The 25,629-nt window shown below is 37.5% G+C and overlaps 1 protein-coding gene across 1 annotated transcript in view; it reads left to right on the top strand.

Moving 5' to 3' along the window:
• The first annotated feature begins 16,401 nt into the window (after nucleotides 1–16,401).
• COL1A2 (collagen type I alpha 2 chain) overlaps nucleotides 16,402–25,629 on the top strand; it is a 35,472-nt gene continuing 26,244 nt past the window's right edge. The window contains 5 exon segments of the mRNA XM_079151888.1: nucleotides 16,402–16,695; nucleotides 16,697–16,699; nucleotides 20,502–20,537; nucleotides 21,662–21,754; nucleotides 23,000–23,053. Of these exon segments, the coding sequence (XP_079008014.1) occupies nucleotides 16,603–16,695; nucleotides 16,697–16,699; nucleotides 20,502–20,537; nucleotides 21,662–21,754; nucleotides 23,000–23,053 (279 nt within the window). The 5' untranslated portion in view covers nucleotides 16,402–16,602.

The raw sequence follows: 25,629 nt of genomic DNA, 5'->3' as shown, positions 1-25,629 counted from the left end.
TACAAACAAGGGCTGGGGATGTGACTCAATGATCAAGTGCCCCTGAGTTTAATAACTTGTATGTGCCCCCCCACAACAACAACAAAAAAAGAAGAGTATATACGTATGGTAGTTTTGAATAATGGAGAGTATTGAAAATGCCAAGGCAAAGGGCTCCACTTGTTGATACAGGATAATGGGGAACCCTGAAAGATTTTGAGCAGTAGAATGATAACTGTAGCACTGTTAGTTTAGCAGAAATACACTAAAAACACAGATGAATGGTGAGAATTGGGAAATTTGATGTAGAAGACCTAAGGTCTCAACTTGACTGTGTGTTATTGACAGTTATTAACCTGAGCAGGCTATCCCAAGGGATAGTCGTGATGGTTAAATGGGTAATATATGTGACAGTGCTCTGAAAGCTCATCCTTAATGCTTCTAAATTCTTGTTAAACAAATGAAGGACAAACTAGAAGCATGGAAAGTGCCTAGGAAGTCAGTACACCAGTCTGGGTGTGGTGTGACACATTCCTCAATTAGGCTATTGATTTGGACCCTCTGAAGTCTTTATTTTCTGCAACTTCCTACCATGCATTTTGTACACAAGCCATACTAACTATAGATAGTGGTTTCAACCTGCCATGCCTTTTCTAAGTTTCCTTCTTTTCTTATCTTCTCTTTTAGTCAGCATTTTTGCTGCTGTGAATAAAAGACCTGACAAGAACAATTTTAGGGAAAGAGTTTATTTGGAGACTCATAGTTTCAGAGGTATCAGTCCCTAGATAGCCAGCTCCATTCCTTGGGGCTCAAGTTGAGGCCAAATATCATGGCAGAAGAGTGTGGTGGAGGGAATGTGGCTCACATGATGATCAGAGAGCAGAGAGAGGGACTCCACTCACCAGATACAAAATATATATCCCAAAGGCATGTCTCCAATAATCCACCTTCTCTAGCAGCACCCTACAAGCCTCCTCTTACCACTAAATTAATCCCATCAGGGAATTAATCCACTGATTGGAATAAAGGTCTCATAACCCAATCATTTCTTCTCTAAACCTTATTGTATTGTCTCACACATGAGATTTTGGGTGACACCTCACATCTAAACTACAATATCTACCATGCCACCTCTATTCATCTTTCAAGACTCAGGATTTTGCTATTTTTCTCAATTCAATATGTTCATAGCTCAGATTTATTTAAAAAATTTTCATTATGTCCAGAATACTTACCACTTTTTGCTGAATCTTCTAGGGTTATAATGTTCTTCAGTCACCCACATGTGAGAGCTCAGAATTGTGGCTGGTTCTTCCACCGTCTTTGTTTTTCAAATTTATTCAATCATGAAATGCTGGTGTTTTTCCCCTTTATGATGTCTCTTATTTCAAACCTTCTTTTGGTGCCTTTATTGTTGATTAAAAAGAAAATAAAATATAAAATATCCTACTATGTACCAGGCAATTAAAGGTGTTCAGAGTATAGTACTAGTGAAGGGAAATATAAGTAAACCCAAAAAATCATTTAATGTTATATGACATCATTGTAGGATACAGTGTACAGTGGATGCACCAATGAGAGAACAAGCAATTTAAATTGTGAACATCAACTTAGCTGAGTCCAAGTCTCAAAAAAAAAAAAAAAAAGAAAGAAAGAAAGAAAGAAAGAAAGAAAGAAAGAAAGAAAAGAAACCCACCAGGGAAGTAGCATAGTGGTAGAGTACCCCTAGGTTCAATTCCCAGTACTTCAAAAAATAAAATAAAAAGCTGAGTAATTTGTATCTATTTGTCATGAATGAATGTTTTGATGTCCTTGAAATTCACATGTTTAAGCCCTAAGCCTCAATGTGATGGTATTTGGAGGTGGGCCTTTGAGAAGTAATTAAATTTGGATGAGATTATGAGTAGGGACCCCATAATGGGATTAGATTTGTGCCCTTATAAGAGGAACAGACATCAAAGCACTAAAGCAAACTTGTTCTCCCCTCTCTCTCCCCAGCTCTGCCCCTGACCCCTGATGCCATGTGAGGACAGAGAGAAGTCAATCATCTGTGAGCCAGGAAGAGGAACTTCACTAGAAACCAGACATTGCACTTAAAAGTCCCAGCCTCCAAAACTGTGAGAAGTAAATGCCTATTGTTTAAACTTTCCAGTGTATGGTGTTTTCTTCTAGTAGCCTAAGTTAGGGCTCTAAGCTTGCCATTTCCTTAAGAGTTCTTCCTTGTGTCCCCTGCTATGTCAGAGACTCTATCATGTACTCCCACAGCACTCTATATACTTTCTAAATGATGATTCAGAATTGTTTTAGTCAGTTTTTCATCACTAAGACCAAAAGACCTGACAAGAAAAACACAGGGGAGGAAAAATTTATTTTGGATCATGGTTTCAGAGGTCTAAGTTCATAGATGGCCGACTCCATAGCCCTGGTCCCAAAGTGAGGCAGAATATCATGGTGGAAGGGCATGGCAAAGGAAAGCAGCTTAAGACATGGCAACAAGAAAGTAGAGAGCGTGCAGTGCTCACAAGGGACAAAATACAAGCCCAAAAACATGCCCTCAATGACCTGTCTCCTTCAATCACAACCTAACTGCTACAGTTACCACCCAGTTAATTGAGATCAGTGGATTAATCCACTGATTAGTTTACATGTCATGATTAATCATTTAACTCTGAAAATTCTTGAATTGTCTCCCACAAGGACTTTTGAGGGACATCTCACATCTAAACCATACCAAGAGGTTATTGGGAAGAATATTTAATACTTGTCTTTTCTGCTAGACTATAAGATCATAAGGGCAGAAACCTTTTGACCTTAGATTCCCAATGACCATTCACAGTACCTGAGACATAAGAAGTATAAAATCCATATTTAATAATAAACAAGTGAATAACTTGACTGCACCATGCTGCCATGTCTTTCAATATTCATGTTTATTTCCTGGAATACCAATCCAAAACTTATCAAAGATTTATGGGAACTACCTTCGCATTCTCAGGCAAAGTTAGATACCTTATTTCTGTTTTCCCATAGAAGGACTTCTATTACGAATCTCTTCATGTTGTTTATATTTTACACATCCCCACTAAATTGTGAGCAACTTGAAGGGACTTATTGTAAGCACCAACATCTTTGGTGTTTATAATTTAACACACTTTCTGAAAAACAATGAATAAATAATTCATTATAAAGGATGTAGTTTAAGTTATCTTCCATTTTTGAAAGATGGAGCTATCATAACAATTCATTATTTCCAGTTTTTTGTTGCCATATTTGAAAGATGTTATGCACAAATAAGAAAAGATATTTTATTTTTTAAAAAAGTATTAAAAATAAGCATGTCAATAAAGGCATTTTACATTAGTACCTTCAGTTATTTGTGAGATCACTCTGCCAGTTCCTTAGTTCTCCTTATAGTACATTTGTAGCCCATTCTTTAAAAAAAAGAAAAGAAAATGTACAGTGGCATTCTTAATATTCTTTGAGAAATATATTAAAGACCATACAACTTTAATTTGCATCTTGAGTTTGCATTATTCTTTTTTAAAGAATTTTTTTTCTTTGTACTTCTAATTATCACTGCCATTCTCTGGCTTTAGTTTCTGCTGATATTTGGGAGATGAAGACTCTAGGAGGAAAAGATTAAAGTTCCAAGAATTAGTGAACTCTTCTATTTCAGACCTCTGCCATTGACTGGTCACAAGACATTGATGGAACCACTTATGTCTCTAGAATAACTCCATTATGCCTCACATGAAGTGTGGCAATCAGGACTGTAAAAATAGAGCAAATGGTCTCTTAAATCTCTTCCATCTCCCTGCCCCTGCCATGGGCTTTCATTGTTGCTAAAGCTTTATCCAGACAATTTCTTCAGCTTTAAGAACATTTTGTATTACTAAAGACAATTATAGATTGCTGACATCGATTTACCAGATTTTTACGAGTCTTTCTCAAAAGTCTGTGTGCGTCATTTAAAAAAAACTGTTTTCTGGAAACTTTGCATAACATGAACAATTTTATATTAAGAATGTATCTAACATAAGTATAAAATGTGAATCAGCCATCTTAAAGTGTAGTCAAGCATCTTCATGCATAAAATTCAGTGCCATTCAGTAGAGTCACAGGGTTGTGCAGACATAATACTACCTAGTGCCAGAACGTTCACATCATCTTCTCAGCAGACCTGGTGCCCACAGAGTAGTCATTCCCCATTGTCTCTCCCTCTGGCTCCTGGCCACCACTAATGTGTTTTCTGTCCATATGGATTATCCTAATCTGGATATTTCATGTAAGAGGAATTATTCAATATCTTCCATTTTTGTCTAGCTTTCTTCACTTCACATAATATTTCAAGGTTAATCCATGTGGTAGCATGTATTTACTTCATTCCTTTCTGTGACTGAATAAAATTCCACTCTATGCGTAAAATACATTACATTTATCCATTTACCTGTTGATGAACATTTGGGTTCTTTCTACATCATGTTTCATTTATCCATTCATTAAGAGACATTTGGGGGAACTGCAATTATAGCTCAGCAGTAGAGCACTTGCCTAGCACATGTGAGGCACTGGGTTTGATCCTCAGCACCAAATAAAAATATATAAATAAAAAAGTATTGTGCCCATCTACCACTAAAAAAATTTTTTAAAAATACATTAGTTTTGTTTCCACCTTTTTGTCTATTATGAATAGTGCTGTCATAAAAATGGGAACTTCTTCAGAATCATAATTATTTGTCTTGATATACTCAGTTCCTGGGTAAAGGGTTAATCAAAAGTCTGTTGAGTATAATGATCTAAATAACACTTAAAAGAATACCAATACCGACTTGGTAGCTCAAGCCAAAAACTTCTCCATTTTCCCTACTTGACTAAGTGCTACCAATTCTAATTCCTAAATCTCTCCCATGTGTCTCCTTCTTCCTATCTTCATCCTTTGAGCCTGAGGTTAGTCCTCATCATCCCTGTCCTGCACTATTATAATACCTTTTTAAGTGACTTCCTGGTCTCTGGGCTATTTCCGTTACTGCTTGGTTATCTTACTAAATTATAAGTCAGATAGTACTGTTCTCCTGCACAAACCTCGCTGGTGGTCCTCCAGGGACTATATGTTAAAGGAACTCTCCTTCATATGGCACAAAATGCTGTTCATGATTTCTTTCTGTCACACCAACAACCTTAGTTTCCGACTGCTCTTTAATTAGACCCCAAGTACTAACTCTGAATTTACATTGCTCTTTCCCAATTATGTCTTCTCTTTTATGCCTCCATTCTCTCAACAAATTTTAAATGAGTACCAATTCTGACTCAGAACATACTAGATCCTAAGACAGTAGTGACTGAGACAGGTAAGGTCCCCGTCCTCTGGAGACTTACCTTATAGAGTAATGGCAATATTGATATTTGAAATTGATTTTTTTAATTATAGGGTCTGTCCTGGCTGTTGCAGGGTGTTTAGCAGCATCACTGGCCTCTGTCCACTCAATGACAGTAGCACACACCCCTACTCCCAGTCGTGACAGTCACAACTATCTCCAGATACTGTCAAATGTCCCCCAGGAATACAATCATCTTAAGTTGAGAACTACTATTCTATAGGGAGATTTGTATAACAGTAATTGTTTAAGAAAAAATTGTGATAAGTGTCATCACTCTCTACACACACCATACCATCTTCTAGAAGGTTTTCCTATCTTTTCTGACTGGTGAATTTCAAGATTCGGCTCCAATATTCCCTTCTCCTGGAAGCCTCCTCTACTTCCCCAAGCAGAATCACTTACTTCTGCTCTTTCATCCTCCTTACAAATTCCTTTAGACCTTTAATACATTGTTCACTACATAAATACCAAATCTCTTTGCCTTAAAGAGCTAATGCATTATTTTCTCAGGTTAGGTAAAGTAATCCCTCCCCATTAGCAAATTGCCCTTACTTCAAATTTTAGTAAACAACGGATTTCAGCAAATGCAAATTTAGTTTTCTATACTTTTTCCCCAACCACAAGGATTTCAGTTTCAGTATATAAGAGTTATGAGCACTCCTGTTGGGGATAATTAGAAAAGGAGGAAATTGGGTGTTGGGAATAAAAAAGTAAAGTAAAGCAGATGGCATGGCAGTAACAGAGGTTTTTGCCTTGAGGCTTTAGGAAATAAGGGAATCTGAGGAGACGTAAACCAGGACCTTAAAATGGCACTCCCGCAGCTGCAAGGAAGGAGGGAAGTGATATTTGTGTAAGAGGAGCCTGATGGCATGTGCTTTGGGGAGTTATCTCTGGGACTGAGGATGCAGGAGTCAACAATTTCAAATCATGAAAACAGAAAGGCATTGCACATTTGGATGGAGAAACAGATACAGGGGGAAAGATCTTTTCATATGCATATTATCTTCAGCAAAGCAAAGTCAATTTATGGGATTTCATTGAAATGACCGGGGAGAAAGACCCTGAGAAATTTCTATTGAGTAAGTAATGGTAAATGGAAAGCAATTGTACCACACTCATTATTAGTAATTTAAGATGTGAAAAATGTCACCAGTACTCTTTCTTTAGCATGCTGTCTTGATGGTTCTATTTTAGAGATGATACAAAAAGATTTATATGGGTTTGCATTTAGTCTCTTTATAACTTTATTTCCCCCTAAAATTTAAGTACAGCAAATTCCTTATCCTCACAATTGGGGAGAATCTACTATACATGTAACCAGCTCCTGGGATTGGAATCTCTATCTCATCCTTCTATTTAGTCCCACATCTACACCTGGCACATAATAAGAACTCCATCATTGCTTGTTAAACATACAATTCAAACAGAAGGTGGCAAAAGAAACTGGCAAAACTCATCCTGTTTTCTCAGATGGAGATTCTGAAAGAAAAGTGGAGACTGGGAGCAGGCAGAGCAAAAATGAACTCAGCTGCAGGCAACAGCTGCAAGTTATAAGCAGGAAAAGCATGGAGACCATAAGCCAGGATGCCATCAGAGGGACCTGAAGGAAGGGTGCAGGTGTTGCAGCACGTGCTAGAATATAGTGCCCTGAGGAAGCCCTATTGGTGATCCAGGCAGGTGGGTCTGCAACAGCAATGGACATGAACATAAAGGCATGACAATGAGGTTGAGGGTACTCCAGCTCCCAGGGTATATGGAAGGGGCAGTGAAGGGAGGGTTGCCAAGAGCATGTCTCAGGCACAGTTTCCAACACTGCCTTACACAGACTGTAGAATGTTTGTTGACAGAAGGAGCAAGCAAATAAATAAATGGAGTGGTGAATTTTACACCCCAGATTCACAAATGGCGAGATTATAGCCCAGGTCCACAGAACAGTGAATCCAGGCACATTACAAAAAATGACACTCAAATGCAGGAAGATGAAAGAGAAGATATGTTATAAGGATGGGTGCATAATTTAGTCTGGGGTTCAAAAATATGAAGCTCAGACAACAGAACAGGGCCTCGGAGTCAAACTCAATGAACAGCAACTAGAAAATGCTAGAACTAGAGCTTCTTAAATTCATTTTCCACAAGGACAAGGCCTATTTCCTGAGTCCAGGCAGGACTATGTCTGCAGGTGTGCTAGATGGCCCCAGCTGTAAAATACAGTCCTGTCAGAAAGCCAGCAGGGACTCACAGGCACAATCAACGACTTTTGTGACTATTTTAGTTCAGCATCTTGCACATTCTGAAGTTCTGAATAGGAAGATCTCTTACTCTCCTGGGTGTTTCAGAAGGACAATCTATTTCTTAAGGTTCAGATGTGTCATTGTTATTCAAGTCCCAGAACATGACATGGAAACTACAGGGAATAAAAGCATATGTCTGTGATATCAAAATACAAATAAGATGTTTCAAAACGTCATCTGGGTCTTTGAGAGCATTTTCTAGAATGAGTAGTGGATTTGCAGTAAGCCATGAATCTTTCTTGCCTCACCTAATCTATTTAATTGTCAAGGAAATTACACCCCAGGTCCACAGAATGAACAGAGACAGTAATGGGTTCCTAGAGGAACAGAGGCTATGCCCAGGGCTCACCAGCACCACACTAGATTATGAGAGCAATCACACTCCGCTTTCTTGAAGAGTTCATGCATGTCCTTCAGTACACACTTTTCCACTGGAAATATTTTCCCTCAAATAATTTTAAATAGAATTGGGAGCAAACAAAAAGAATCAAAATGGTCTTCCTTTCATATTACAAAAAGTGCAAGGAAAGAACAATTAATAGCCTTCCAGAATGTTCAATCACCCATCCCTAGAAACAAGGAGAACCAAGAAAAGCAGTTAGAGGTGGAGGCAGAAGAGGAAAGGGAAATTGGTCAAAGGGTAGGAAGTTTTGTTAGACAGGAGGAATGGGTTCCATGATCTATTGCACAGCAAGGTAGCTGTAGTTAATGATGTGTATTTCAAAATGACTAAAAGATAAGATTGTTCATCTTCTTACCATGAAGAAATGATAAATATTCAAGTTGATAAATATGCTAATTAATAAAGGTATCAAAACACAACCTTGTACTCTATAAAATTATTTGTGCATGTGTGTGTGCGCACACACATGCTGGAGTGTGAACCCAGGACCTCATGCATGCTAAGCGTGCGCTCTATCACTGTGGAACATCCATAGCCTGTATGATTATTATTTCTTAATTAAAAATAAAGTGGAACTTTTTATTAAAAGAATCCTCAAGACAATAGATATATTAAAGAGCAAAAAAAAAAAGGACATGAAAGAGGCTTTTGGGGGTTTGGTTTGGTTTGATTTGGTTTGGCATTTTTCACTATTTTCTTTTTTTCCCCATATTTTTATTGGTGCAATATAGTTGTACATAACGGCGATATTTGTTGTTACATATTCATACATGCACACTTATAACAATATAATTTGGCCAATATCGCTCCCCAGTATTTTTCCTTTCCTCTATTGTACTGATCTTCTGAAGGGGGCTTTTTAGAGTGAAGGAGAACAGAGAAAAGGAGCTGTCCTGCTCCACTCTACTCTCCCTGATGCTACAGGATGACTTATCTAAACCCAAAGTTTAATCATAACAGTCACACTCTGCAATACTGGTAGTTGTCAGCCTGTAGTATTATCAGAATCATCTGCAGGATTTGTTGAAACACAGATTGCTGATTCCCCTCCCCCCCAGTTTCGAATTCAGTGGTTTTGCCATGGGGCACGAGAATTTGTTTCTAGCAAGTTCTAAGGTGATGCTAATATTACTGTTTCAGCAACCACACTAAGAACCACAGATCTGGAGAAAACTTCTATCTTTGTTGAACCTCAAATTTCTCTTTATAAAATAATAGCTCTTCTCCAGATTGTGTAGGAGTTAAATATTTCAAAATATCGTGTTATTTTAATTTAAAGGAAAGAGCGAGAAATTGGGAATCGAGATCATCCTTCAGCTTACACGTCCACCATAAGCTGGCTAATCACGTGTGCTCTATAGATTTCCTCATTTATAAAATGTATTAATTCATACAACTAACATTTATTGAATACCTATTGTGTATCACACACGTCAGATAGAAATATAGTAGAAAAGCAAATCTCAATTCCATATATTCATACTTACTATTATAGTTTGGATGATATTTGAATTATCTTCCAACTCTAAAATTTCATGGTTTTGTAATTAATAAAGTTTTTTTTTCTTATTCTTCAAGCACTTGTTTGTCTTAAATTTGACTTAATAAAACAAGATGTTTATGCGATATCAGGAAATAATTACCTGCATCTGGGTGAACTGGCCAACATAAACTCAATAATTCAAATAAATTGTCAAGTTTTAATTGACATTATGTCACTAACTTTTTAAGAATGTCTGGGTTAAATAGCAAACCATAATCAAAGAAAACAACTAGTTTTTATGTTTATATTCCCCATTCACCAGCTGCATCATACCTAATCAGTCTTTGCTAACTGAATAAATGTTTTTTGAGTGTCTTCAACTCAGCATGATCTAGAAGGGTGAATAAAACAGGCAAATTCTCTGCTATGAAAGACCTCATATTCAAGTGAAGCCAGTCAATTAACATTTAGTACCTTTTATTAATTAATCAACTAGACTAGTCTAGGATGTTGGAAGCACAAGGGATTTTTTAAATGTGCAACAGTGGAACTTGGCCCATTCTAGGACACTTAGGACATCCTTGACAAATCTCTCACCTAAGTTTCAGTTTCCTTCCACTTAAAATTTAAAATGATAAAACATACAACATCAAGATGTAGATAGCAATTGTTGATGGTTTCAGATAATTTATGTAAAATTCCTACCACAGTTCTTAGCCCCCTACATAATTGGTAATTATGTCACATTAACTAACTGGAAAATTATCCCTACAAGTAGGAATTCCAAAGGTCAAAATTAAATTTTAAGCTTTAAGAGTTCATTGATAATATCATTAACTCTTTTTTTAAAAGAACTATATTAATTTTGAAAGTGGTATCACAGAATTATCTTCATAATTCTTTTTTATATGTGATCTATGAACCATCTAAGTATATTACCAACACCCAGACCTTTTCTTGCAACTTAAGTAAAAGTTTCTTTATTTTTTTTTCCCCAGTCACTTGAGAAGAATTAAAAAAATAGAAGTCTGGAAACCAAACCAAAGTTCTAATAAGCAAGCCAGAGTGGAGTTTTAGAATACATCAGCATTCTGGAGTTCCTCAATTTAAGGATGGACTGGGAACTGCCTGCATACATGCGATCAGGATCCTCTCAAAGAAACTGGTAAGCTTAATTGAAAGCTGAAATTTGTGTACCCCAGTACATCCCTCTGAGTTATGGGGCTTGGAATAGTCAATAACAAGATACCACAAAACAACTATTTCCATATCATCTGCACGTAAGAATACTCTGCATACGTAAAGTAGTAGTTTGTCTATTTCATATTTCTGGAGTTGAAAAATGGGGCACTGAAGATTGAACTGGGATTCATAAAATATGAGATAAATTAGCTCTGTCTATACAACTTGAAAGGACTTCATGAAAAAAATTGATCATTCACTACCAAGTTGGAAAAAATAAAAATCCATACCTACTTAAATGTTCTTTGCTTCAATTCTAAAAAGCAAATGAGGAGTTATAACATAGAGAACCTGAAGAAGAACATTTCAATGGAAAGTTTTAAAATGCAGTCTAGTGTTAAAATTGAACAGCTGCTTAATATGATTTTATTCTGCACATGGATAGTTCTCTTGCACATTCATCCCAACATTATTTTTAAACTATAACCCAGCTCTCCCCAACTCCTACTATAACTAAAATTCTGCCCTAGGTGTGTTTAAAATTTCCCCACCTCCCTCTCTTCCGCTTTCTTGCCCCTGGACTCCATTCCACTAGAACCACCAAGGTCACCACTGACCTCTAAGGTGCTAATTTACATAATCAGTTTAGTCTTGACTTGACCTCTCAGAAAAATATAAAAATTTCAGCAACCCTCCCAACTCCCACCAACACCAACCAATTGTGTTTTTCTCCCTGCCAGTCTATTTCCTTTCCTTCTGTGACATGAACACTATGGTGTTTCCTCCGCCCCATGTGTATGCTCCTTCTCAGCCACCTTGAGTGCTTTTCCTCTTCTCTCCATTTTATATATGCTGGAGCTTTTCAAGATTTTGTCCTAGGTTTTATTATTTTCTCATTTCCATAGACACATACAACCTGGGGAATTTAATCCACTCCCATGACATCAGTAATCTGAAGGATTCCCTTATTCAGAATCAAGACCAAATATAAATTTCGTACTCCACGCCAAAATATTATCTGAGACCTATGCACCTGGATGATCCATAAACATCCTAAACTGCATAGGAATTGATCTCTTAATCCTCCCCTCCTTTACCCCCAAGTCATTCTTTCCTCAAATGTTCCCCAACTAAATGGATGGTACCCCCAATCAGTCATTGGCCAAAGACAGAAACTTGATGATGCACCTGGAATCCTCCCTCTCCTCAGTTCCACAATCAAACATTAGTGCATTTCTACTACCTCTAAAATATTTCTGAAGCTCACCAACTTCTCTCAAACTCTACCACCACTATCCTGGTTCAGATCACTGTCATTTTTCCTTGGAATTACTACTGCAACCTCAAACGTGCTTTCCCCATCTCTTGTGTTCTCCTTCTAACCATGTCTCCAGATTGCAGCCAAAGTCATCTTTTTCTTTTTCTTTTTTTTTCTTTCTTCTTCATCTTCTTCTTCCTTCCTTCTTTCTTTCTTTCTTTCTTTCTTTCTTTCTTTCTTTCTTTCTTTCTTTCTTTCTTTCTTTCTTTATTTATTTATTTTTTGGAGGGAGAGTACCAAGGATTGAACCCAGGAGCGCCCAACCACCAAGTTATGCCTCCAAATTTTTATTTTTTTATTTTGAAACAGGATATCACTACGTTGCTTAGGGCCTCTCTAAATTGCTGAGACTGGCTTTGAACTTGTGATCCTCCTGCCTCTGCCTCTGGAGCTAGTGGGATATCAGGTGTGCACCAAGGTGCCTGGCCAAAGCCATCTTTTTAAAAGCACTCTCTGATTGCATACTTTCTCCACTTAAAATCACCCAAACACTCCCACAGTATAGTTAAGACTACAAATACCAGAACACAGTTTAAAAGGTTCTTTTTAATCGAATCCCCACTTAATTTACCAATCTCATCTCTGGCTCCTTCCTTTCCCTTCTCTATTTTCCCTCTGTAATCACATCATGCTGAGAAGCTTTCCATTTTTCAGACTGCCAAATTTTCTAGAGTCTGGGTGCATAGATCACTCCCCTTCCTCATTTAAACATCCTATTCATATTTAAGGCTGGAACAAGAAGGTCACAGCCTCCACAAAGCTCCCCTTGATGCAACTCCCTAAATCTACACATATGTACTCACCCTACTGTAGTCTGTTCTTCAATAGACTGTAAGCCCCCTGAGGGCAATCAATGATCGTGTCATTTTATTTCACAATTATATACCCAGCAACTAGGATAATGTCTGACATAATGCTAAATATTACTTGAGTGAATATACAGCTAGTTTCATTCAAATAAAGGGAACTAAATATCCAACTTGGTATGATAGAGAGTAGTATCTCCACACCCTCCAAACACTCAAGCCTTCTCAGCTACCACCTTAACTATTAGCAAATGCCATCTAGAACTGGAACTCAGCAAAGCAGCACGGTGCTGATGCTTTTCACCAACTGGATCCTAAAGAGTACATCCTCAGTGAAGGCTTGAAAGGACATGTCAGGCAGATGTGTGATTTTTACCAATGAGAGGAATGGTAAGCGTAGTACAACAAGGCCTTCCCCTGTTCTGCATTTCTCTAACCACTGACTCTGAACTAGTCTTACCATACTTAGCAGTATGCTCCGGCTGTCATCTGTGGGTTGTTGGAAGTTGAAAACATCATCTTTTCTCTTAGTAGAGAATGGAAAGGTTGACAGTCTACTAGCATTAACTGTAGTAGCGAAGTTGCTGAAGTGTTTGATAGCCTCTGCTTCCCTTCTCCCATCCTCCACACTCAATCCAGACCCCACCCCACTCTCTTTCTTTCTCCTTCTTCGTTCTCTGAGTTTCTGCTCCCTCCCTTCCTCACCCCACATACCATCCAGGTCATAACCAGGACCCTCAGCTTTCCCAGCTCTCTCAGTCCTGCCCCCAAGCACACAAAAAATGCCTTGTTATTTGGAAGTGCGAAATATTTAACAGAAAGCTGATACAAGCATTAAAGAACTCCTCGTTTAAAAGGAACATCTAATGAACTATCTTCCCAAATAAGTGATCAGTAAGAGAGTCTCAAAATTATACATAAAAATAGGTGGATTTGGAATGTGTCTTTCACTTAAAAAAAAAAAAAGAAAAGAAAAGAAAATTCCCCTTCCGTTTTTCTCTAATTTCATTGTTCCTGTCTGGAACCAGGGACTCCCACCAAATGCTGACGACTGCTGCCGAATGCCCTGCCACATCAGCAGGGAGGGAGCCCGGCAGCATTTGGTATTTGCATCAGTTTCCAGGAATGCTTTTCAAGTTATCAGTTCACTGTGCTGTTAGCAGAGATGTTTTTCTTCTTAGCTTATGTATGTATGCTTGGACTTCTATTTCTTTTTGGTTGGTTTGTTTGCTAAAAGGGAAATTATAATCGCTTTCAAAAAATGTTCTACATTTTAAACTATTTTAACAACAACAACAAAACCCACAACTAAAGGTCTTGGGTAGCTATTACAATCCAATGATTTGGCCAACTTGACCCCAGAAGCATGGGATAACTTTCCTGAAGGGCATTGGAGGGTTTCTTTCATAAATCCATTTTCTTACAAACTTGAGTCCTTTTGATCAGAATTAATCTCTGACTTTCAGCAACATAGGACAAATGTACAAATAATGTTCTGCAAAAGCAATTCAACACAGTGGCAAAAATCATAACTCTTCTGATTAATACAGAAAAAAAAATTTTGGCTATGTAGCATTGAAGTTTGTCTTTCCTGATAAAAGTGATTTCTACTTTTAAAGTTTTTGGTTAGTTCTATAACAGCAATATTTTGAGGAAAGGTTAAAAATGATCTTGGACTATGCAATTCAACCTCAGCTTTTTTGTTGTTGCTGTCGCTAGAAACTATAAGACATCAAACCCTGTCACCTAGTTAGGAACAAACTTAAAAGTAGATTGTTTCTTGTAAACATCCTCCTAGGACTGACCAGACACCCTTTCAAATTCTTTTACTCCAAGTTATTTCAAAGAATCTTCCAAAGTTGTCTCCCAAGTCAGTGCCTATAAGAACAAAATAAGTTTATTACAGACTATAGTTATTCTTCTACTTCTATTAACCTTTTTTTGTTCTTTGAAGTTTAGAAAAAGCAGTTTCTTTAAGAATATTCAAATTCTGGTTTATAGCAGCTGCTGATGAAGCTAATTTATGCAGACATTCTTCCTCATAGCAAAGCAAGACAGGGAGAGGAGTGGAGTAAACAAAAGGGAAGATTCCCAAGGAATCCATCCATTTCTGTTTCTGGTGGAGACAGAATTGACCTAAAGATACTCCTTTTGTGCTAACTTCTGGGATAGAAAGACAGTCTGACTAGTTCATTGCTGCCTCATTGGGGATGCTTGGCAGGCTGAGAAGTCTGAGATCCATAGTCTTCCAAACGCTGGTCCAGGAATGATATCCCAAGAGCATTTGGGAGAGAGTGCTAAGTATTTCACAATTCTCAGGAGACTTAAGTCTCAGGATCAAGGTTCCATCTCATCCTCTCCCTGGTAGGGAGTTGAGAACTGAATGAAGGCAAGGGAAGGAAGGGGTTGGGTGTCAGGGAAAGAGTTAACATCCACGTTGCAGGGGACAATCTTGGGGTGTTAACAGAAGACCTTGCACAATTCAACTTCCAAAGGTCCTCTAGTTGCCCTAGATGCCTGGGTGAGAGAGAAGAGAGGATAGAGAATGAAGTTGTGGGCTGCAAGAGAGATGTTAGTGAACGGACAGCAAGGTCCAGAGGAACTGGGGCCTCACAGGAGGGTTATCTGGGTTCAGGCTCAGGGTAGAACTGGTAAACATGGACTATAGAGAAGAGGAGAAACATGAAGGGAGATAGGTTCGCTACGGCCACCTTACAGATGAGAGATTGAGGAAAAGAAGTCACTAGGTCAGTTGCAGACATTTTACAGGGCCAGATAGTCCCCAAAGATGCAATTGAGAATTAGCTGTAGCAGAGTCAAACCAAGAGGTCGAAGTCCTTTCCAGATGAACGACTACCCTTTCTCATGCTGGGTGCCGTGCCGCCCTTTCCCTGCTACCCAACTCAAAAGTCGTTCTAGAGCCCCCCAGTCTCTTTTCACGGAGGGCGGAGAGAGGCTGATTTAAAAAGAAAAAAGTGGGCACGCGCGCGCCCTAAAGCTGGAGGAAATATGCACTTGGGCGGGGGGCAGGGTGGAGGCGGCCGGGGAGGGCGGCCTCGGGCTGCGCCACGCAGTCAGATCTTCCCTCCCTCCCGCCCGGCTCCCACCGCGCCCGCCCAGCCCCCTCCAGCCTGCAGGTGGCCCACAGGGCACAAGGTGAGGCAGGACTGGACAGCTCCTGCTTTGATCTCCGGGCTTCAGGTCCCTCTACAGCTGCCCAGCTGCCCAGCTGCCCCGCTGCCCAGAGATCCGCAAACTTTTGCCCACGTCGGAGTCTGCAAAGCGCTCCGACGTGTCCAAAAGTGTTTCCAAACTTGGAAAGGGCGGGGGAAGGCGGGTGGATGGGGAGGGAGGAGGTATGCAGACAGCGAGTCAGAGTTTCCCCTCGAAAGCCTCAAAAGTGTCCACGTCCTCAAAAAGAATGGAACCAATTTAAGAAGCCAGCCCCGTGGCCACGTCCCTCCCCCACTTCGCTCCCTCCTCTGCGCCCCCGCAGTCTCCTCCCAGTGTGGCTGCCCGGGCCCCCAGCCCCAGCCCTCCCATTGGCGGAGGCGCTTTTGGAGGCACCCTCGGGCCAGAGAAACTTTTGCCGTATAAATAGGGCAGATCCCGGCTTTATTATTTTAGCACCACGGCGGCAGGAGGTTTCGGCTAAGTTGGAGGTACTGGCCGCGACTGCATGCCTGCTCCTGCCAGGTGATACCTCCGCCGGTGACCCAGGGGCTCTGCGACACAAGGAGTCTGCATGTCTAAGTGGTAGACATGCTCAGCTTTGTGGATACGCGGACTTTGTTGCTGCTTGCAGTAACTTCGTGCCTAGCAACATGCCAATGTAAGTGCCTTCAGCTTGTTCGGGGAGGTGAGGGAAGAGGTTAGATGGGTGGGCGCCCTGTACGGAAAAGGGAAAACCTAAACCTCAGTTCCAAAGACAGCTTGGAGGGAAGGCTCTCTGGCATGTGGAGAAACGCTGGAATTGATAAGAAACATGGAAAGTACTTGGAAAATGAAAACAGGAAGAACTCGACTCTCCTCAAAAGTTAGGGACTTTTAACTCAGTGACACAGTTAACTTAATCTGGATCCTCAGTTTAGTGAAGCGCACAGGGAGCAGAAGGTCTTTTCCCTAAGGATGAGCTGTAACAACTGACTTGGTGAAAGAAGATAAGGGCCTCCACCCGTTATGCCCCATAACTGTCCTCATACACACCTTATAAGACTTCAGGCCTGCTTTAGAAAGCCCTTTAATTCAACAGTACAAAACTCAACCACTAAACTTATCTTCTGCGCGTCTTGAGGTTGGTCTGGATGATGGTGATGATGATGGTGTTGGTGGGGGTGGTGGTGATGGTGAAACGGCGCCCTCTGGAGGGGGGAACATGAAAGTACAGGGGACCAGGCCTTAAGCTAATGGAATCCCAATTTAAGACTACAGGTTTGTACAAAATGATTTAATTTCTGGTTGGAGACATTTCCAGTAGCTAGTCAGCATATCCTGGGAAAGATTCTACTTAGAATGGATACCTTCTAGAAAGTAAAATTAGCTTCTCAATGCATTTTCTAGTAATAGAAATGGTATCATTATATTTAACTAAAATTTACCTTTTATTGAGTCTTAGAGTTAACCCTTAACATGTTCCCACTGGTCATCAAACTCTGAGCACAGCAAGTTGGGAAATATCAACCTTGACTTGAGACTCAAGAGATAGGGTTCTTCTTCCCATGACCTTGGGTTAGGCAAACTGGATCTGTTCCAAAATGTGGGATGGAAGTTAAATGAACTCCAAGGTCACTTCTTGGTTTAGATTTTATGACCAGTCTTCCACGTCAAGATAGAATGAAGAAAATCAGTCGTTTTCCATCCTAAAAATGGCTGCCTAATTACTACTGCCGGACAAAGACGTTCACTTGAAGGGGGATGCGGGGTATCAGGCCACACCCAACTCTTCAAAAACTTGCTCCGCCCACATGCCACGGTGTCTTCCACTGCATAATTACTAATGCATTTCTCTGTGTGTGTGTGTGTGTGTGTGTGTGTGTGTGTGTGTGTGTGTGTGTGAGTGTGTGTGTGTGTGTGCTTTCCCTTCAGCCACTTTTAGTATACTCACTATGGATACCAAGGAGTAATTTCATTGAACGAATTCTCATTACCAAGTTTTTTATGGAATCTGAGAGTGGAAGAGTTGATTCCTATAGGAAAAATTGAAAACCAATCTAGGAAAGTTTGAAGGCACTAATGGCAACTCACCTGATCAACAGCCAACCACCATCTGTAATAAAGGTTACCAAGTGCACATTCTTCACAATGGATCATGTCTGAGAAATTAGAAGGCAAATTTCTAGAATCTTAAGGGCTCCTGTTAATCAAATGGGGCCTAATCATTCTTCCTACTGATGGACACAATGAAGTAAACATATCATTTTTCTAATTTAACAGTAATTCTCATAAATCGCCCTTAAATGCCAGTGCTGGATGTGGTCCACTCTCCCGAAATGTGACTGTTGCAACAGATGTTCTCACTTCAAATGACACACATCTTGGTCACCTAATTAAAGCAATTTTTAGGGGTGATTCATTTTATTGCAAGCTCAGCCACACTTGTATCCCATATGAATCCCATAATTTTTATATGGTAGGAAAGAAATTCAGTCTTTAACTTAAAGTAATAATGACAAAGGGAGGGATATTACTTCAGTTTGTTTTTCCCATTATTTTTCAAGATCTTTAATTCACAGTTTTTCCATTTACACAAAACAACCCTTTCTCAGGAACAAAAGTGATACACATTAGTAAAATGCCTAATTGAAGTGAACTAAGTTAAAGCCAAAACTCAAATGTCTGAATTGATCCATTTTCATAGTTACTAATGTACAAATTAGACCTTTAAAAAAAAAACACTAAGAATGGTGCAAACTCAGTGAACTACTAAGTGACTTCAATGTTTTATAAAAGACAAAGTTTGCTTTAGGTAACATACTTTCCTAAATTTTCTCTGTTTTAGACATTTAAATATTAAAAATGATCTAAACCGTAAATTATTTCTTCCTCAATCCACTGGTCTTGTCTTACAGTCAGTGATTCATCTGTGCAATTTCCAGCCTAATTGCTAAGCATTAGAAATATCCTTCAGACACATGAATATTTCACAGCATTTATAAAATAGTAAATAATTAACAATTTCATTCCAAATATATTTACATATTAATACAGCAAACAAATCACCCTGCTGATCCCTGCCATATTTTTGACCTGCATAATTTCCAAGTCATTAGAATAATCCTAATAAAAAATATAATTGGTCCTTTAATTAGGTAACAATTTTGTAAACTTGTGTTTCCATTTGGTAATTACTGTTATTGATCAATGAAATGATGCTAATAATAATTTCCTACTTTTCTCTTTCCTCTACAGCTTTACAAGAGGTGAGTAAAATTATTTTTAGAAAAAAAATTTATCTACTTTGATTTCCTTGGTCACAGTGATTTCTTCTCTGGGAAGGGAAGGTGAAGCTACCCTGATATTAACTAAACTGGCTTCCAAAGAAAACTGAGAGGCTTTGTGGGAATCTATCCATTTTTGGCTTCCAGAGAAAGTGCCCACCCCATTTTCCTAAATGGGTGGTTCTACTGCACAAGGCTAGTCTCATAAAATACCCATAAGGAATAGAGAGTAAATAATCCAGTTTAAGTCTGGGTTTTAGCATTAGCTACTACAAAGCGTAAGACTTCACTGAGTTACAATTTTTAACTTTCTTGCAAAATTATTATGAGCACATTCTTAGTTTGTGAACGAACTTGCAGCAGCATTACAGATAAGTATATGTATTTGGTTCTGTACATAATATATTTTATTTAACTTATTGGTAAAATTTTACATTATATTTTGAGATAGTAGATTAAGATAATAGTAAATGGGCAATATAATGCAATCTGTAGATATAGTTGTATAAAAACCAAATTGACAACTGTTTTTAAAATATGTGTGTACAGTTCTTCTCATAATAATCTTTTACTTTTTCTTTTCTAGGGAACTGCAAGGAAGGTAAGAGTCCAATATTTCCCCCAAAATATCTGAAATTATTAGCGTTAACTTAGTTTAACTACATTTGAAGTGAACTATAGCAGGAAAATACTTTGTCAAGATTTTGCCCACATGAATATGCATTAGTTAAAACATAGTTTTGATGTTAAGGTAATAAAGTTTTATTACTTTCCAAAATCATCTCTAATTACATTTATGTTATACAAACTAGTGATTTACATACTACAGAAAAAAGGACTATTTTCCTGATGATGGGATGATATTATGTTAATTATAGGTAGTAAATAAAGTTTATTTTAAAGGACTTTGACTACACAAATATGCTGTTAAGCTGTAACAAAATGGTCATTTATCTACAGTAATCATCTTATTTAACATACTATGTATAATATTGGCCTAATGACTGGAGACTATAGCAGCCTCCAGTCCTTCAGTTTTTTAAAAAAATTACATATAATTGTAATAAAAGCATTATACTCTGATCTATTGTATTATGCCAATTTTTAGCTAATAATGTTGGGCTTAGGTCAGACTTACCAACTAATTATTATCAATAATGGCTTGTTCCTTTCCTGGAAATTATTTAGACACCTCTTATTGTGCTGTTTGCTTCTTCCTTGCAGGGCCCAACTGGAGATAGAGGACCACGTGGAGAAAGGGTATGTAATTTTTGAACTACTAAATGGCTTTAACCCATATTGGAATAACTACATATTAGAAACTACAGGAGACTACAATTCATTAGAATATTATGTGTCCAGATAATTATACCACCTTTTAAATAGAGAATGCCCTACCGAAAGGGTGAACAAGCATTATTATATATAATCAATATTCTTTTTAGGTCAACATTATCTTTTAAAAAGGAAAACTATTACAGACAGCCATATTCTTTGTATGGTCTTTCTTTCTTTGTTTTTAATTGACTTGTCTGACACATACATAATGGCAATGTATCTACACACCACCACACAGTCTTCCTGTTTGCTTTTGAAGTAAGATCTCTTGTATGGCTTAGGAATAACAGTAAAGCAGTAGTCAGTAACATGTTTCTCTGTCTAAATTCATACACATACGGGTCAGCCTTACATTTTATTTGTGGCATTCTTAGATCTCCCTGCAATGCTTACCTGACATTTATAATAACTACAAGGTTTTGCATGATATGATATTTTTGTTAAAATGTTAAATGCTGATATTTCATAAATTTCCGAAAGTGCAGACTTAACATGTATTCCACTCAATTTATTAGAGATAAATTATTTCAGTTAATTACCTGAACAACTTAAATTGTATTCACAATAGGAAATCTTGAAGATTTTCTATCTTCTGATAAAATGACTTTATTGTTTAATCTACTAGTCACACTTAACATTCCAAACTGGTTGAATCCTTCATCAAAATCAGAAATCAGCCATCAACAAACATAGTGTATCATTGTGCATTGTGGAACATGAGGGGCATACATTTTAGCTATAATTTCTATATTTATTTGAATACTGGAACTCCATTTCAAATTAATATTCCTTGACCAGAATATTCCTTTAGAAAAACTACCCCTGTTACTAAAGTTTGTTCTAAAGTTTGTTCTAAAATAGATCCATGTTCTAAGTACATTTCAATGAATGATAAATACAGTATATTAAATTTCCACCCTTCATGTATATTGAAAAGTCTGAACAGCTGATCTTACCACATGTATTTGTAGGTCTCCCTTTCATTTACTGCGTAGGTTTCTATGGGACCTGTCTAATCTTACTTTAATTTACTCTGTACCCAACAGGGTCCACCAGGCCCCCCAGGCAGAGATGGTGAAGACGGTCCCAATGGTCCTCCTGGTCCACCTGGCCCTCCTGGCCCCCCTGGTCTTGGCGGGGTAAGGTGTCTTAAGTATTTTTTAACTTTATCTAACTTTAGTTTCTTATACCTCTGTTGGAAGAAGGCTCATTTTAGAATTTATTTTTAGCAGTTAAGGGGAAAATCTATTTGGAAATTAGTATATTTTATTTTATTTCTTGGATTTCTTTATTCAAGCTTCTGCTTTGCCTGTTCTCTTTGTGAACCCTTGACAATTATAGGACTGGTCTTTGTGTTCACTGAAGGTAGCTGCGGCCATCAGCACCATTATTTAATTTGGGGGTTTAATATCTTTTATCAGTAAGGCACAAATAAGAGGTGTTGCATTATTAAAGAGTTTGATTAGATTGAATTACATAAGTGAAATCCCTGATCTTAAGCAATTTCACAAACATCTTACCCTTTTCATTCTCCTTGGCTTGAAGTCTGCTGAACCAACATTCAAAATGGTTTTAGGTTTAATTTGCTTGAAACTAATTTGAGAAAAGTACATTTCCCTTTTTCATTAATATCTTCTTTTAGCTTTATGTCTTTAACAATGGTATGAGTGCCAAATGGCCTCGCTGCAGGAAGGAAAACATATTTGCTTAATTGGTTAGCACTATGAATCAGAAGCCTGATTCTAATACTCAACTGTATGCCAGTAAAATAAGACCTTTCTCCCCAAAGATCTTATTATGATTGCTTATCTACTGAGTGCATTAAAAAGTACCTTCTTTAATAGAGCTACCACTCTAAGAGAGATCTTTAACAGTAAAGTTATTACTGTGAACTATTTTTTAAAAGTTTAATCTTCCAAGGGGCATTTTAATTTAATTTTCCTCTAAACTTGAAAACTCTTTATATCCTTTCTGAAACACCAGCAAGAAAAAAGGTCTCTTAGTTATTTTGTGAGTTCTGTGGGCAAGGGCAACAGGTGAAAATGCAAAGGTCTCTGCTTAATTTATCCAGGGTTCTAGGGTACTTTAAAAGTTTAGGAAATTTCCCCTTCTCACTGCAGATATAGGTAGGGGTTGGGAGCCAAGAAACTGAGTTAACAGGGCAGAAGAAAAGTCTGAAAAGTAAGACAGGAAGGCTCTAAACTGCAGACTAGGTGTGAACTATATTTTAGACTTATATTTCTCCTGAGTTCTTAGAAATCTAGTTCGGCATAGAATTCTGAACTAATGATAGCAACAAAAAAATCTTAACAAGTAGAATGGAAAAATGAACTGCACAACCAGTAAAAAATATACATACATGTGCATTTTTTTCACCCTTCTAGAACTTTGCTGCTCAGTATGACGGAAAAGGAGTTGGAATGGGACCTGGACCAATGGTATGCTTATCTCTTTTTGTCTTAGCAAAATTATACCCTATGCAGAGAATTTATTTTATGTTAAATTTTACAATGCCATACATTTAGCTACTTAGGTTAACATCCAAAACTTAGATCAAATAAAAACAATAATTCTTTCTGTATTTAAATCTATCAAAATGCAAGCCTAGTTTAAAGACATCAATTTTTCTCTACAAATGAGCCTCATTAAGATAGGTTGACCAATATTTTTTTTTAATGAGATAGGTCAGATATAATAAAATAGATGAGATATTTATATCCAAGAAATAACATTTGGACATTATAACCATAACTTAGACAAATCGATTTCATTCAAAATATTAGCACTTCAATTCACTTTTTTACATTCCTTAACATTGTTTATAATATTAAGCAACACTTGGAAATATAGAGTTATTTATTCCTTAAGTTCGCTGAACTTGTTGGAAAGGATCAACAAGTTCTAGTCCAGTCCATTTTATACTGGAGAGTTCAATCCCTTTTTCTAAGATCATGCAGAACTAGAATTAACCACCAGGAAAAATGTGAGATAGCCAACAACACTGTGGCTCATGTTCCTAGTTCTCAAATAGAATGTTCATTTAATCACAAATGTTTTATCAGTGGCATTCAATGGGCTCTTAACTGTAGTATGCATTTGGAGAGATAGCAATGAATGAATGACAGATTCTGACTCTCCCTTAAGGAGTTGACAATATAAGAAATTTTTCTTTTTTTTTCCATTTTGATAAAACCCCTATTGCTAGCATATCAATGACAAATTGATATAGAAGACACTATGAGTAAAATTTAGCATTTATATCACTCAGTACAAATATATAGGAATGTATCCTATCATTTGAGTAACAATTTATAAAAATTCCCTATGGGCTTATGTTGATGATGGTGACCTTTTGAACAATTGAAGCTTCTACCAAATACTAGTGAGACATGTTAGGGAAATACTGATACAACCATGCAAAATGTATATACATATATACATATATATATACACATATATATATATACACACACACACATATATATGTAAATGAGGGGAAATTACCAGCAGTAAAAAATATTAATTTGATTAAGCACTGCAGAATTTAATACACATAGATACACACACAATTTGGTGATTCTAATTACTTGTTTCCAAAGATATTTATCTGCCCAAAGTGAATATGGTCTTTAAAATATAAATCTTACCTGGGCCACACATTCAGTGTTCTGTATTCAAAAGATATTCTACTGGAACTAATGGTCCGCAATAAGCTAATATACTATAAGGGCAAGATAATATTTTCTGTAAATTAAAACTCTCACTTGAGAAATAATGCACCTTTAATTGATGTTTTCCAATTTCCTGATTTTTACTGGTAATTTAAAATGCTCATATCTTAAATGAATAAGTGGGGGGTTTCTTTTGGTTTGTTTGTACTGGATATGTGAAATTAGCTGTTTCTGCTAATGCTGGACATTAGTTAGTTGTGAAGCAGTACCCATTTCTCAAGAAGTAGCAAAGGGGGAAATAAAATAAAGTGATAGTGGATGTCATTTAAAAAGAAACACATATCAGCTGGGAAAATTAATATGGATTTCAGATTCCCCTGTTTTTGGAATGTCTCTGGGGGGCATAAAACAGAGTATTTTACTTTTAAATATCAGTGAAATATAATTGAAGCTTGCACATCCACACACATGCTCAGACATATGTAATCAACAGATACGTGTTTCACAAAAAGGGAAGATAGGCAGCAATAAAGCATTAAAATAATTTTCATGTTGGAAAATCAATAACTATAAAACCCCACAGGGTTCTTTTCTGAATTAATGAGTAATCATAGTCTGTCTCACGGCCCCTACAAAATAAACTACCTTTTATGTAAATGAAATTGTTGCAAATACATGGAAAAATAAATAAATACAATTAAAAATTTATGATGGCAAAGAAAATTATTTTAATATATATCTAAAAGTTTTTTTTTTTATTGGAAAGAGAGCCTCTTTTAATGTTGAAGCAATTTCTAAAACCAAATGAATAATTCTTATAATTAAAATGATGTGTATTTTAAACAACATTTATAGGGTTTCACTATTGACATTAATATAGTGTGGCCATTTGACTGAAGAGTCCCCTCAGTTGATGTGTCATAAACAAATTGCTCAAGACATATACACGAAATATTTTCAGCATTGTGAGGAGTGGGCCTCACAGATGAGCTCACCCAGGCATTGATGACTGCAAAGGGAAATCAAGAGTGTGTATTCAGCTTGCAAACTAGTAACATTCTGTTTTACCTTACTTTGGTGTTACAGAATAAAGAACAAAGGGAGAAACAATCTTCTGTCATTTGGGCCATATTTTCAATAATAATATCATAGGATGGACTCTTCCAGTAGGCTGTTTCAATAATATTTCATTTTTCCTTCACCCCTCATTACATCCACTTTCGTTTGACATTTTCATCAGTCACCAACAGCCCTTAAAGGAGCTATAAGGTTATAACACACCTCCCTCTAATCATTAAGAAGGACTTTTGATCCTTTCAATTTATGCCCCTTGTGGCAATAAA

The sequence above is a fragment of the Sciurus vulgaris genome (genome assembly GCF_902686455.1).
Source record: "Sciurus vulgaris genome assembly, chromosome: 8".
In the NCBI taxonomy this organism is placed as follows: Eukaryota; Metazoa; Chordata; class Mammalia; order Rodentia; family Sciuridae; genus Sciurus; species Sciurus vulgaris.
The sequence above is the reverse complement of the archived record's forward strand: the minus strand, read 5'-3'. Positions and strand labels throughout refer to the sequence as shown.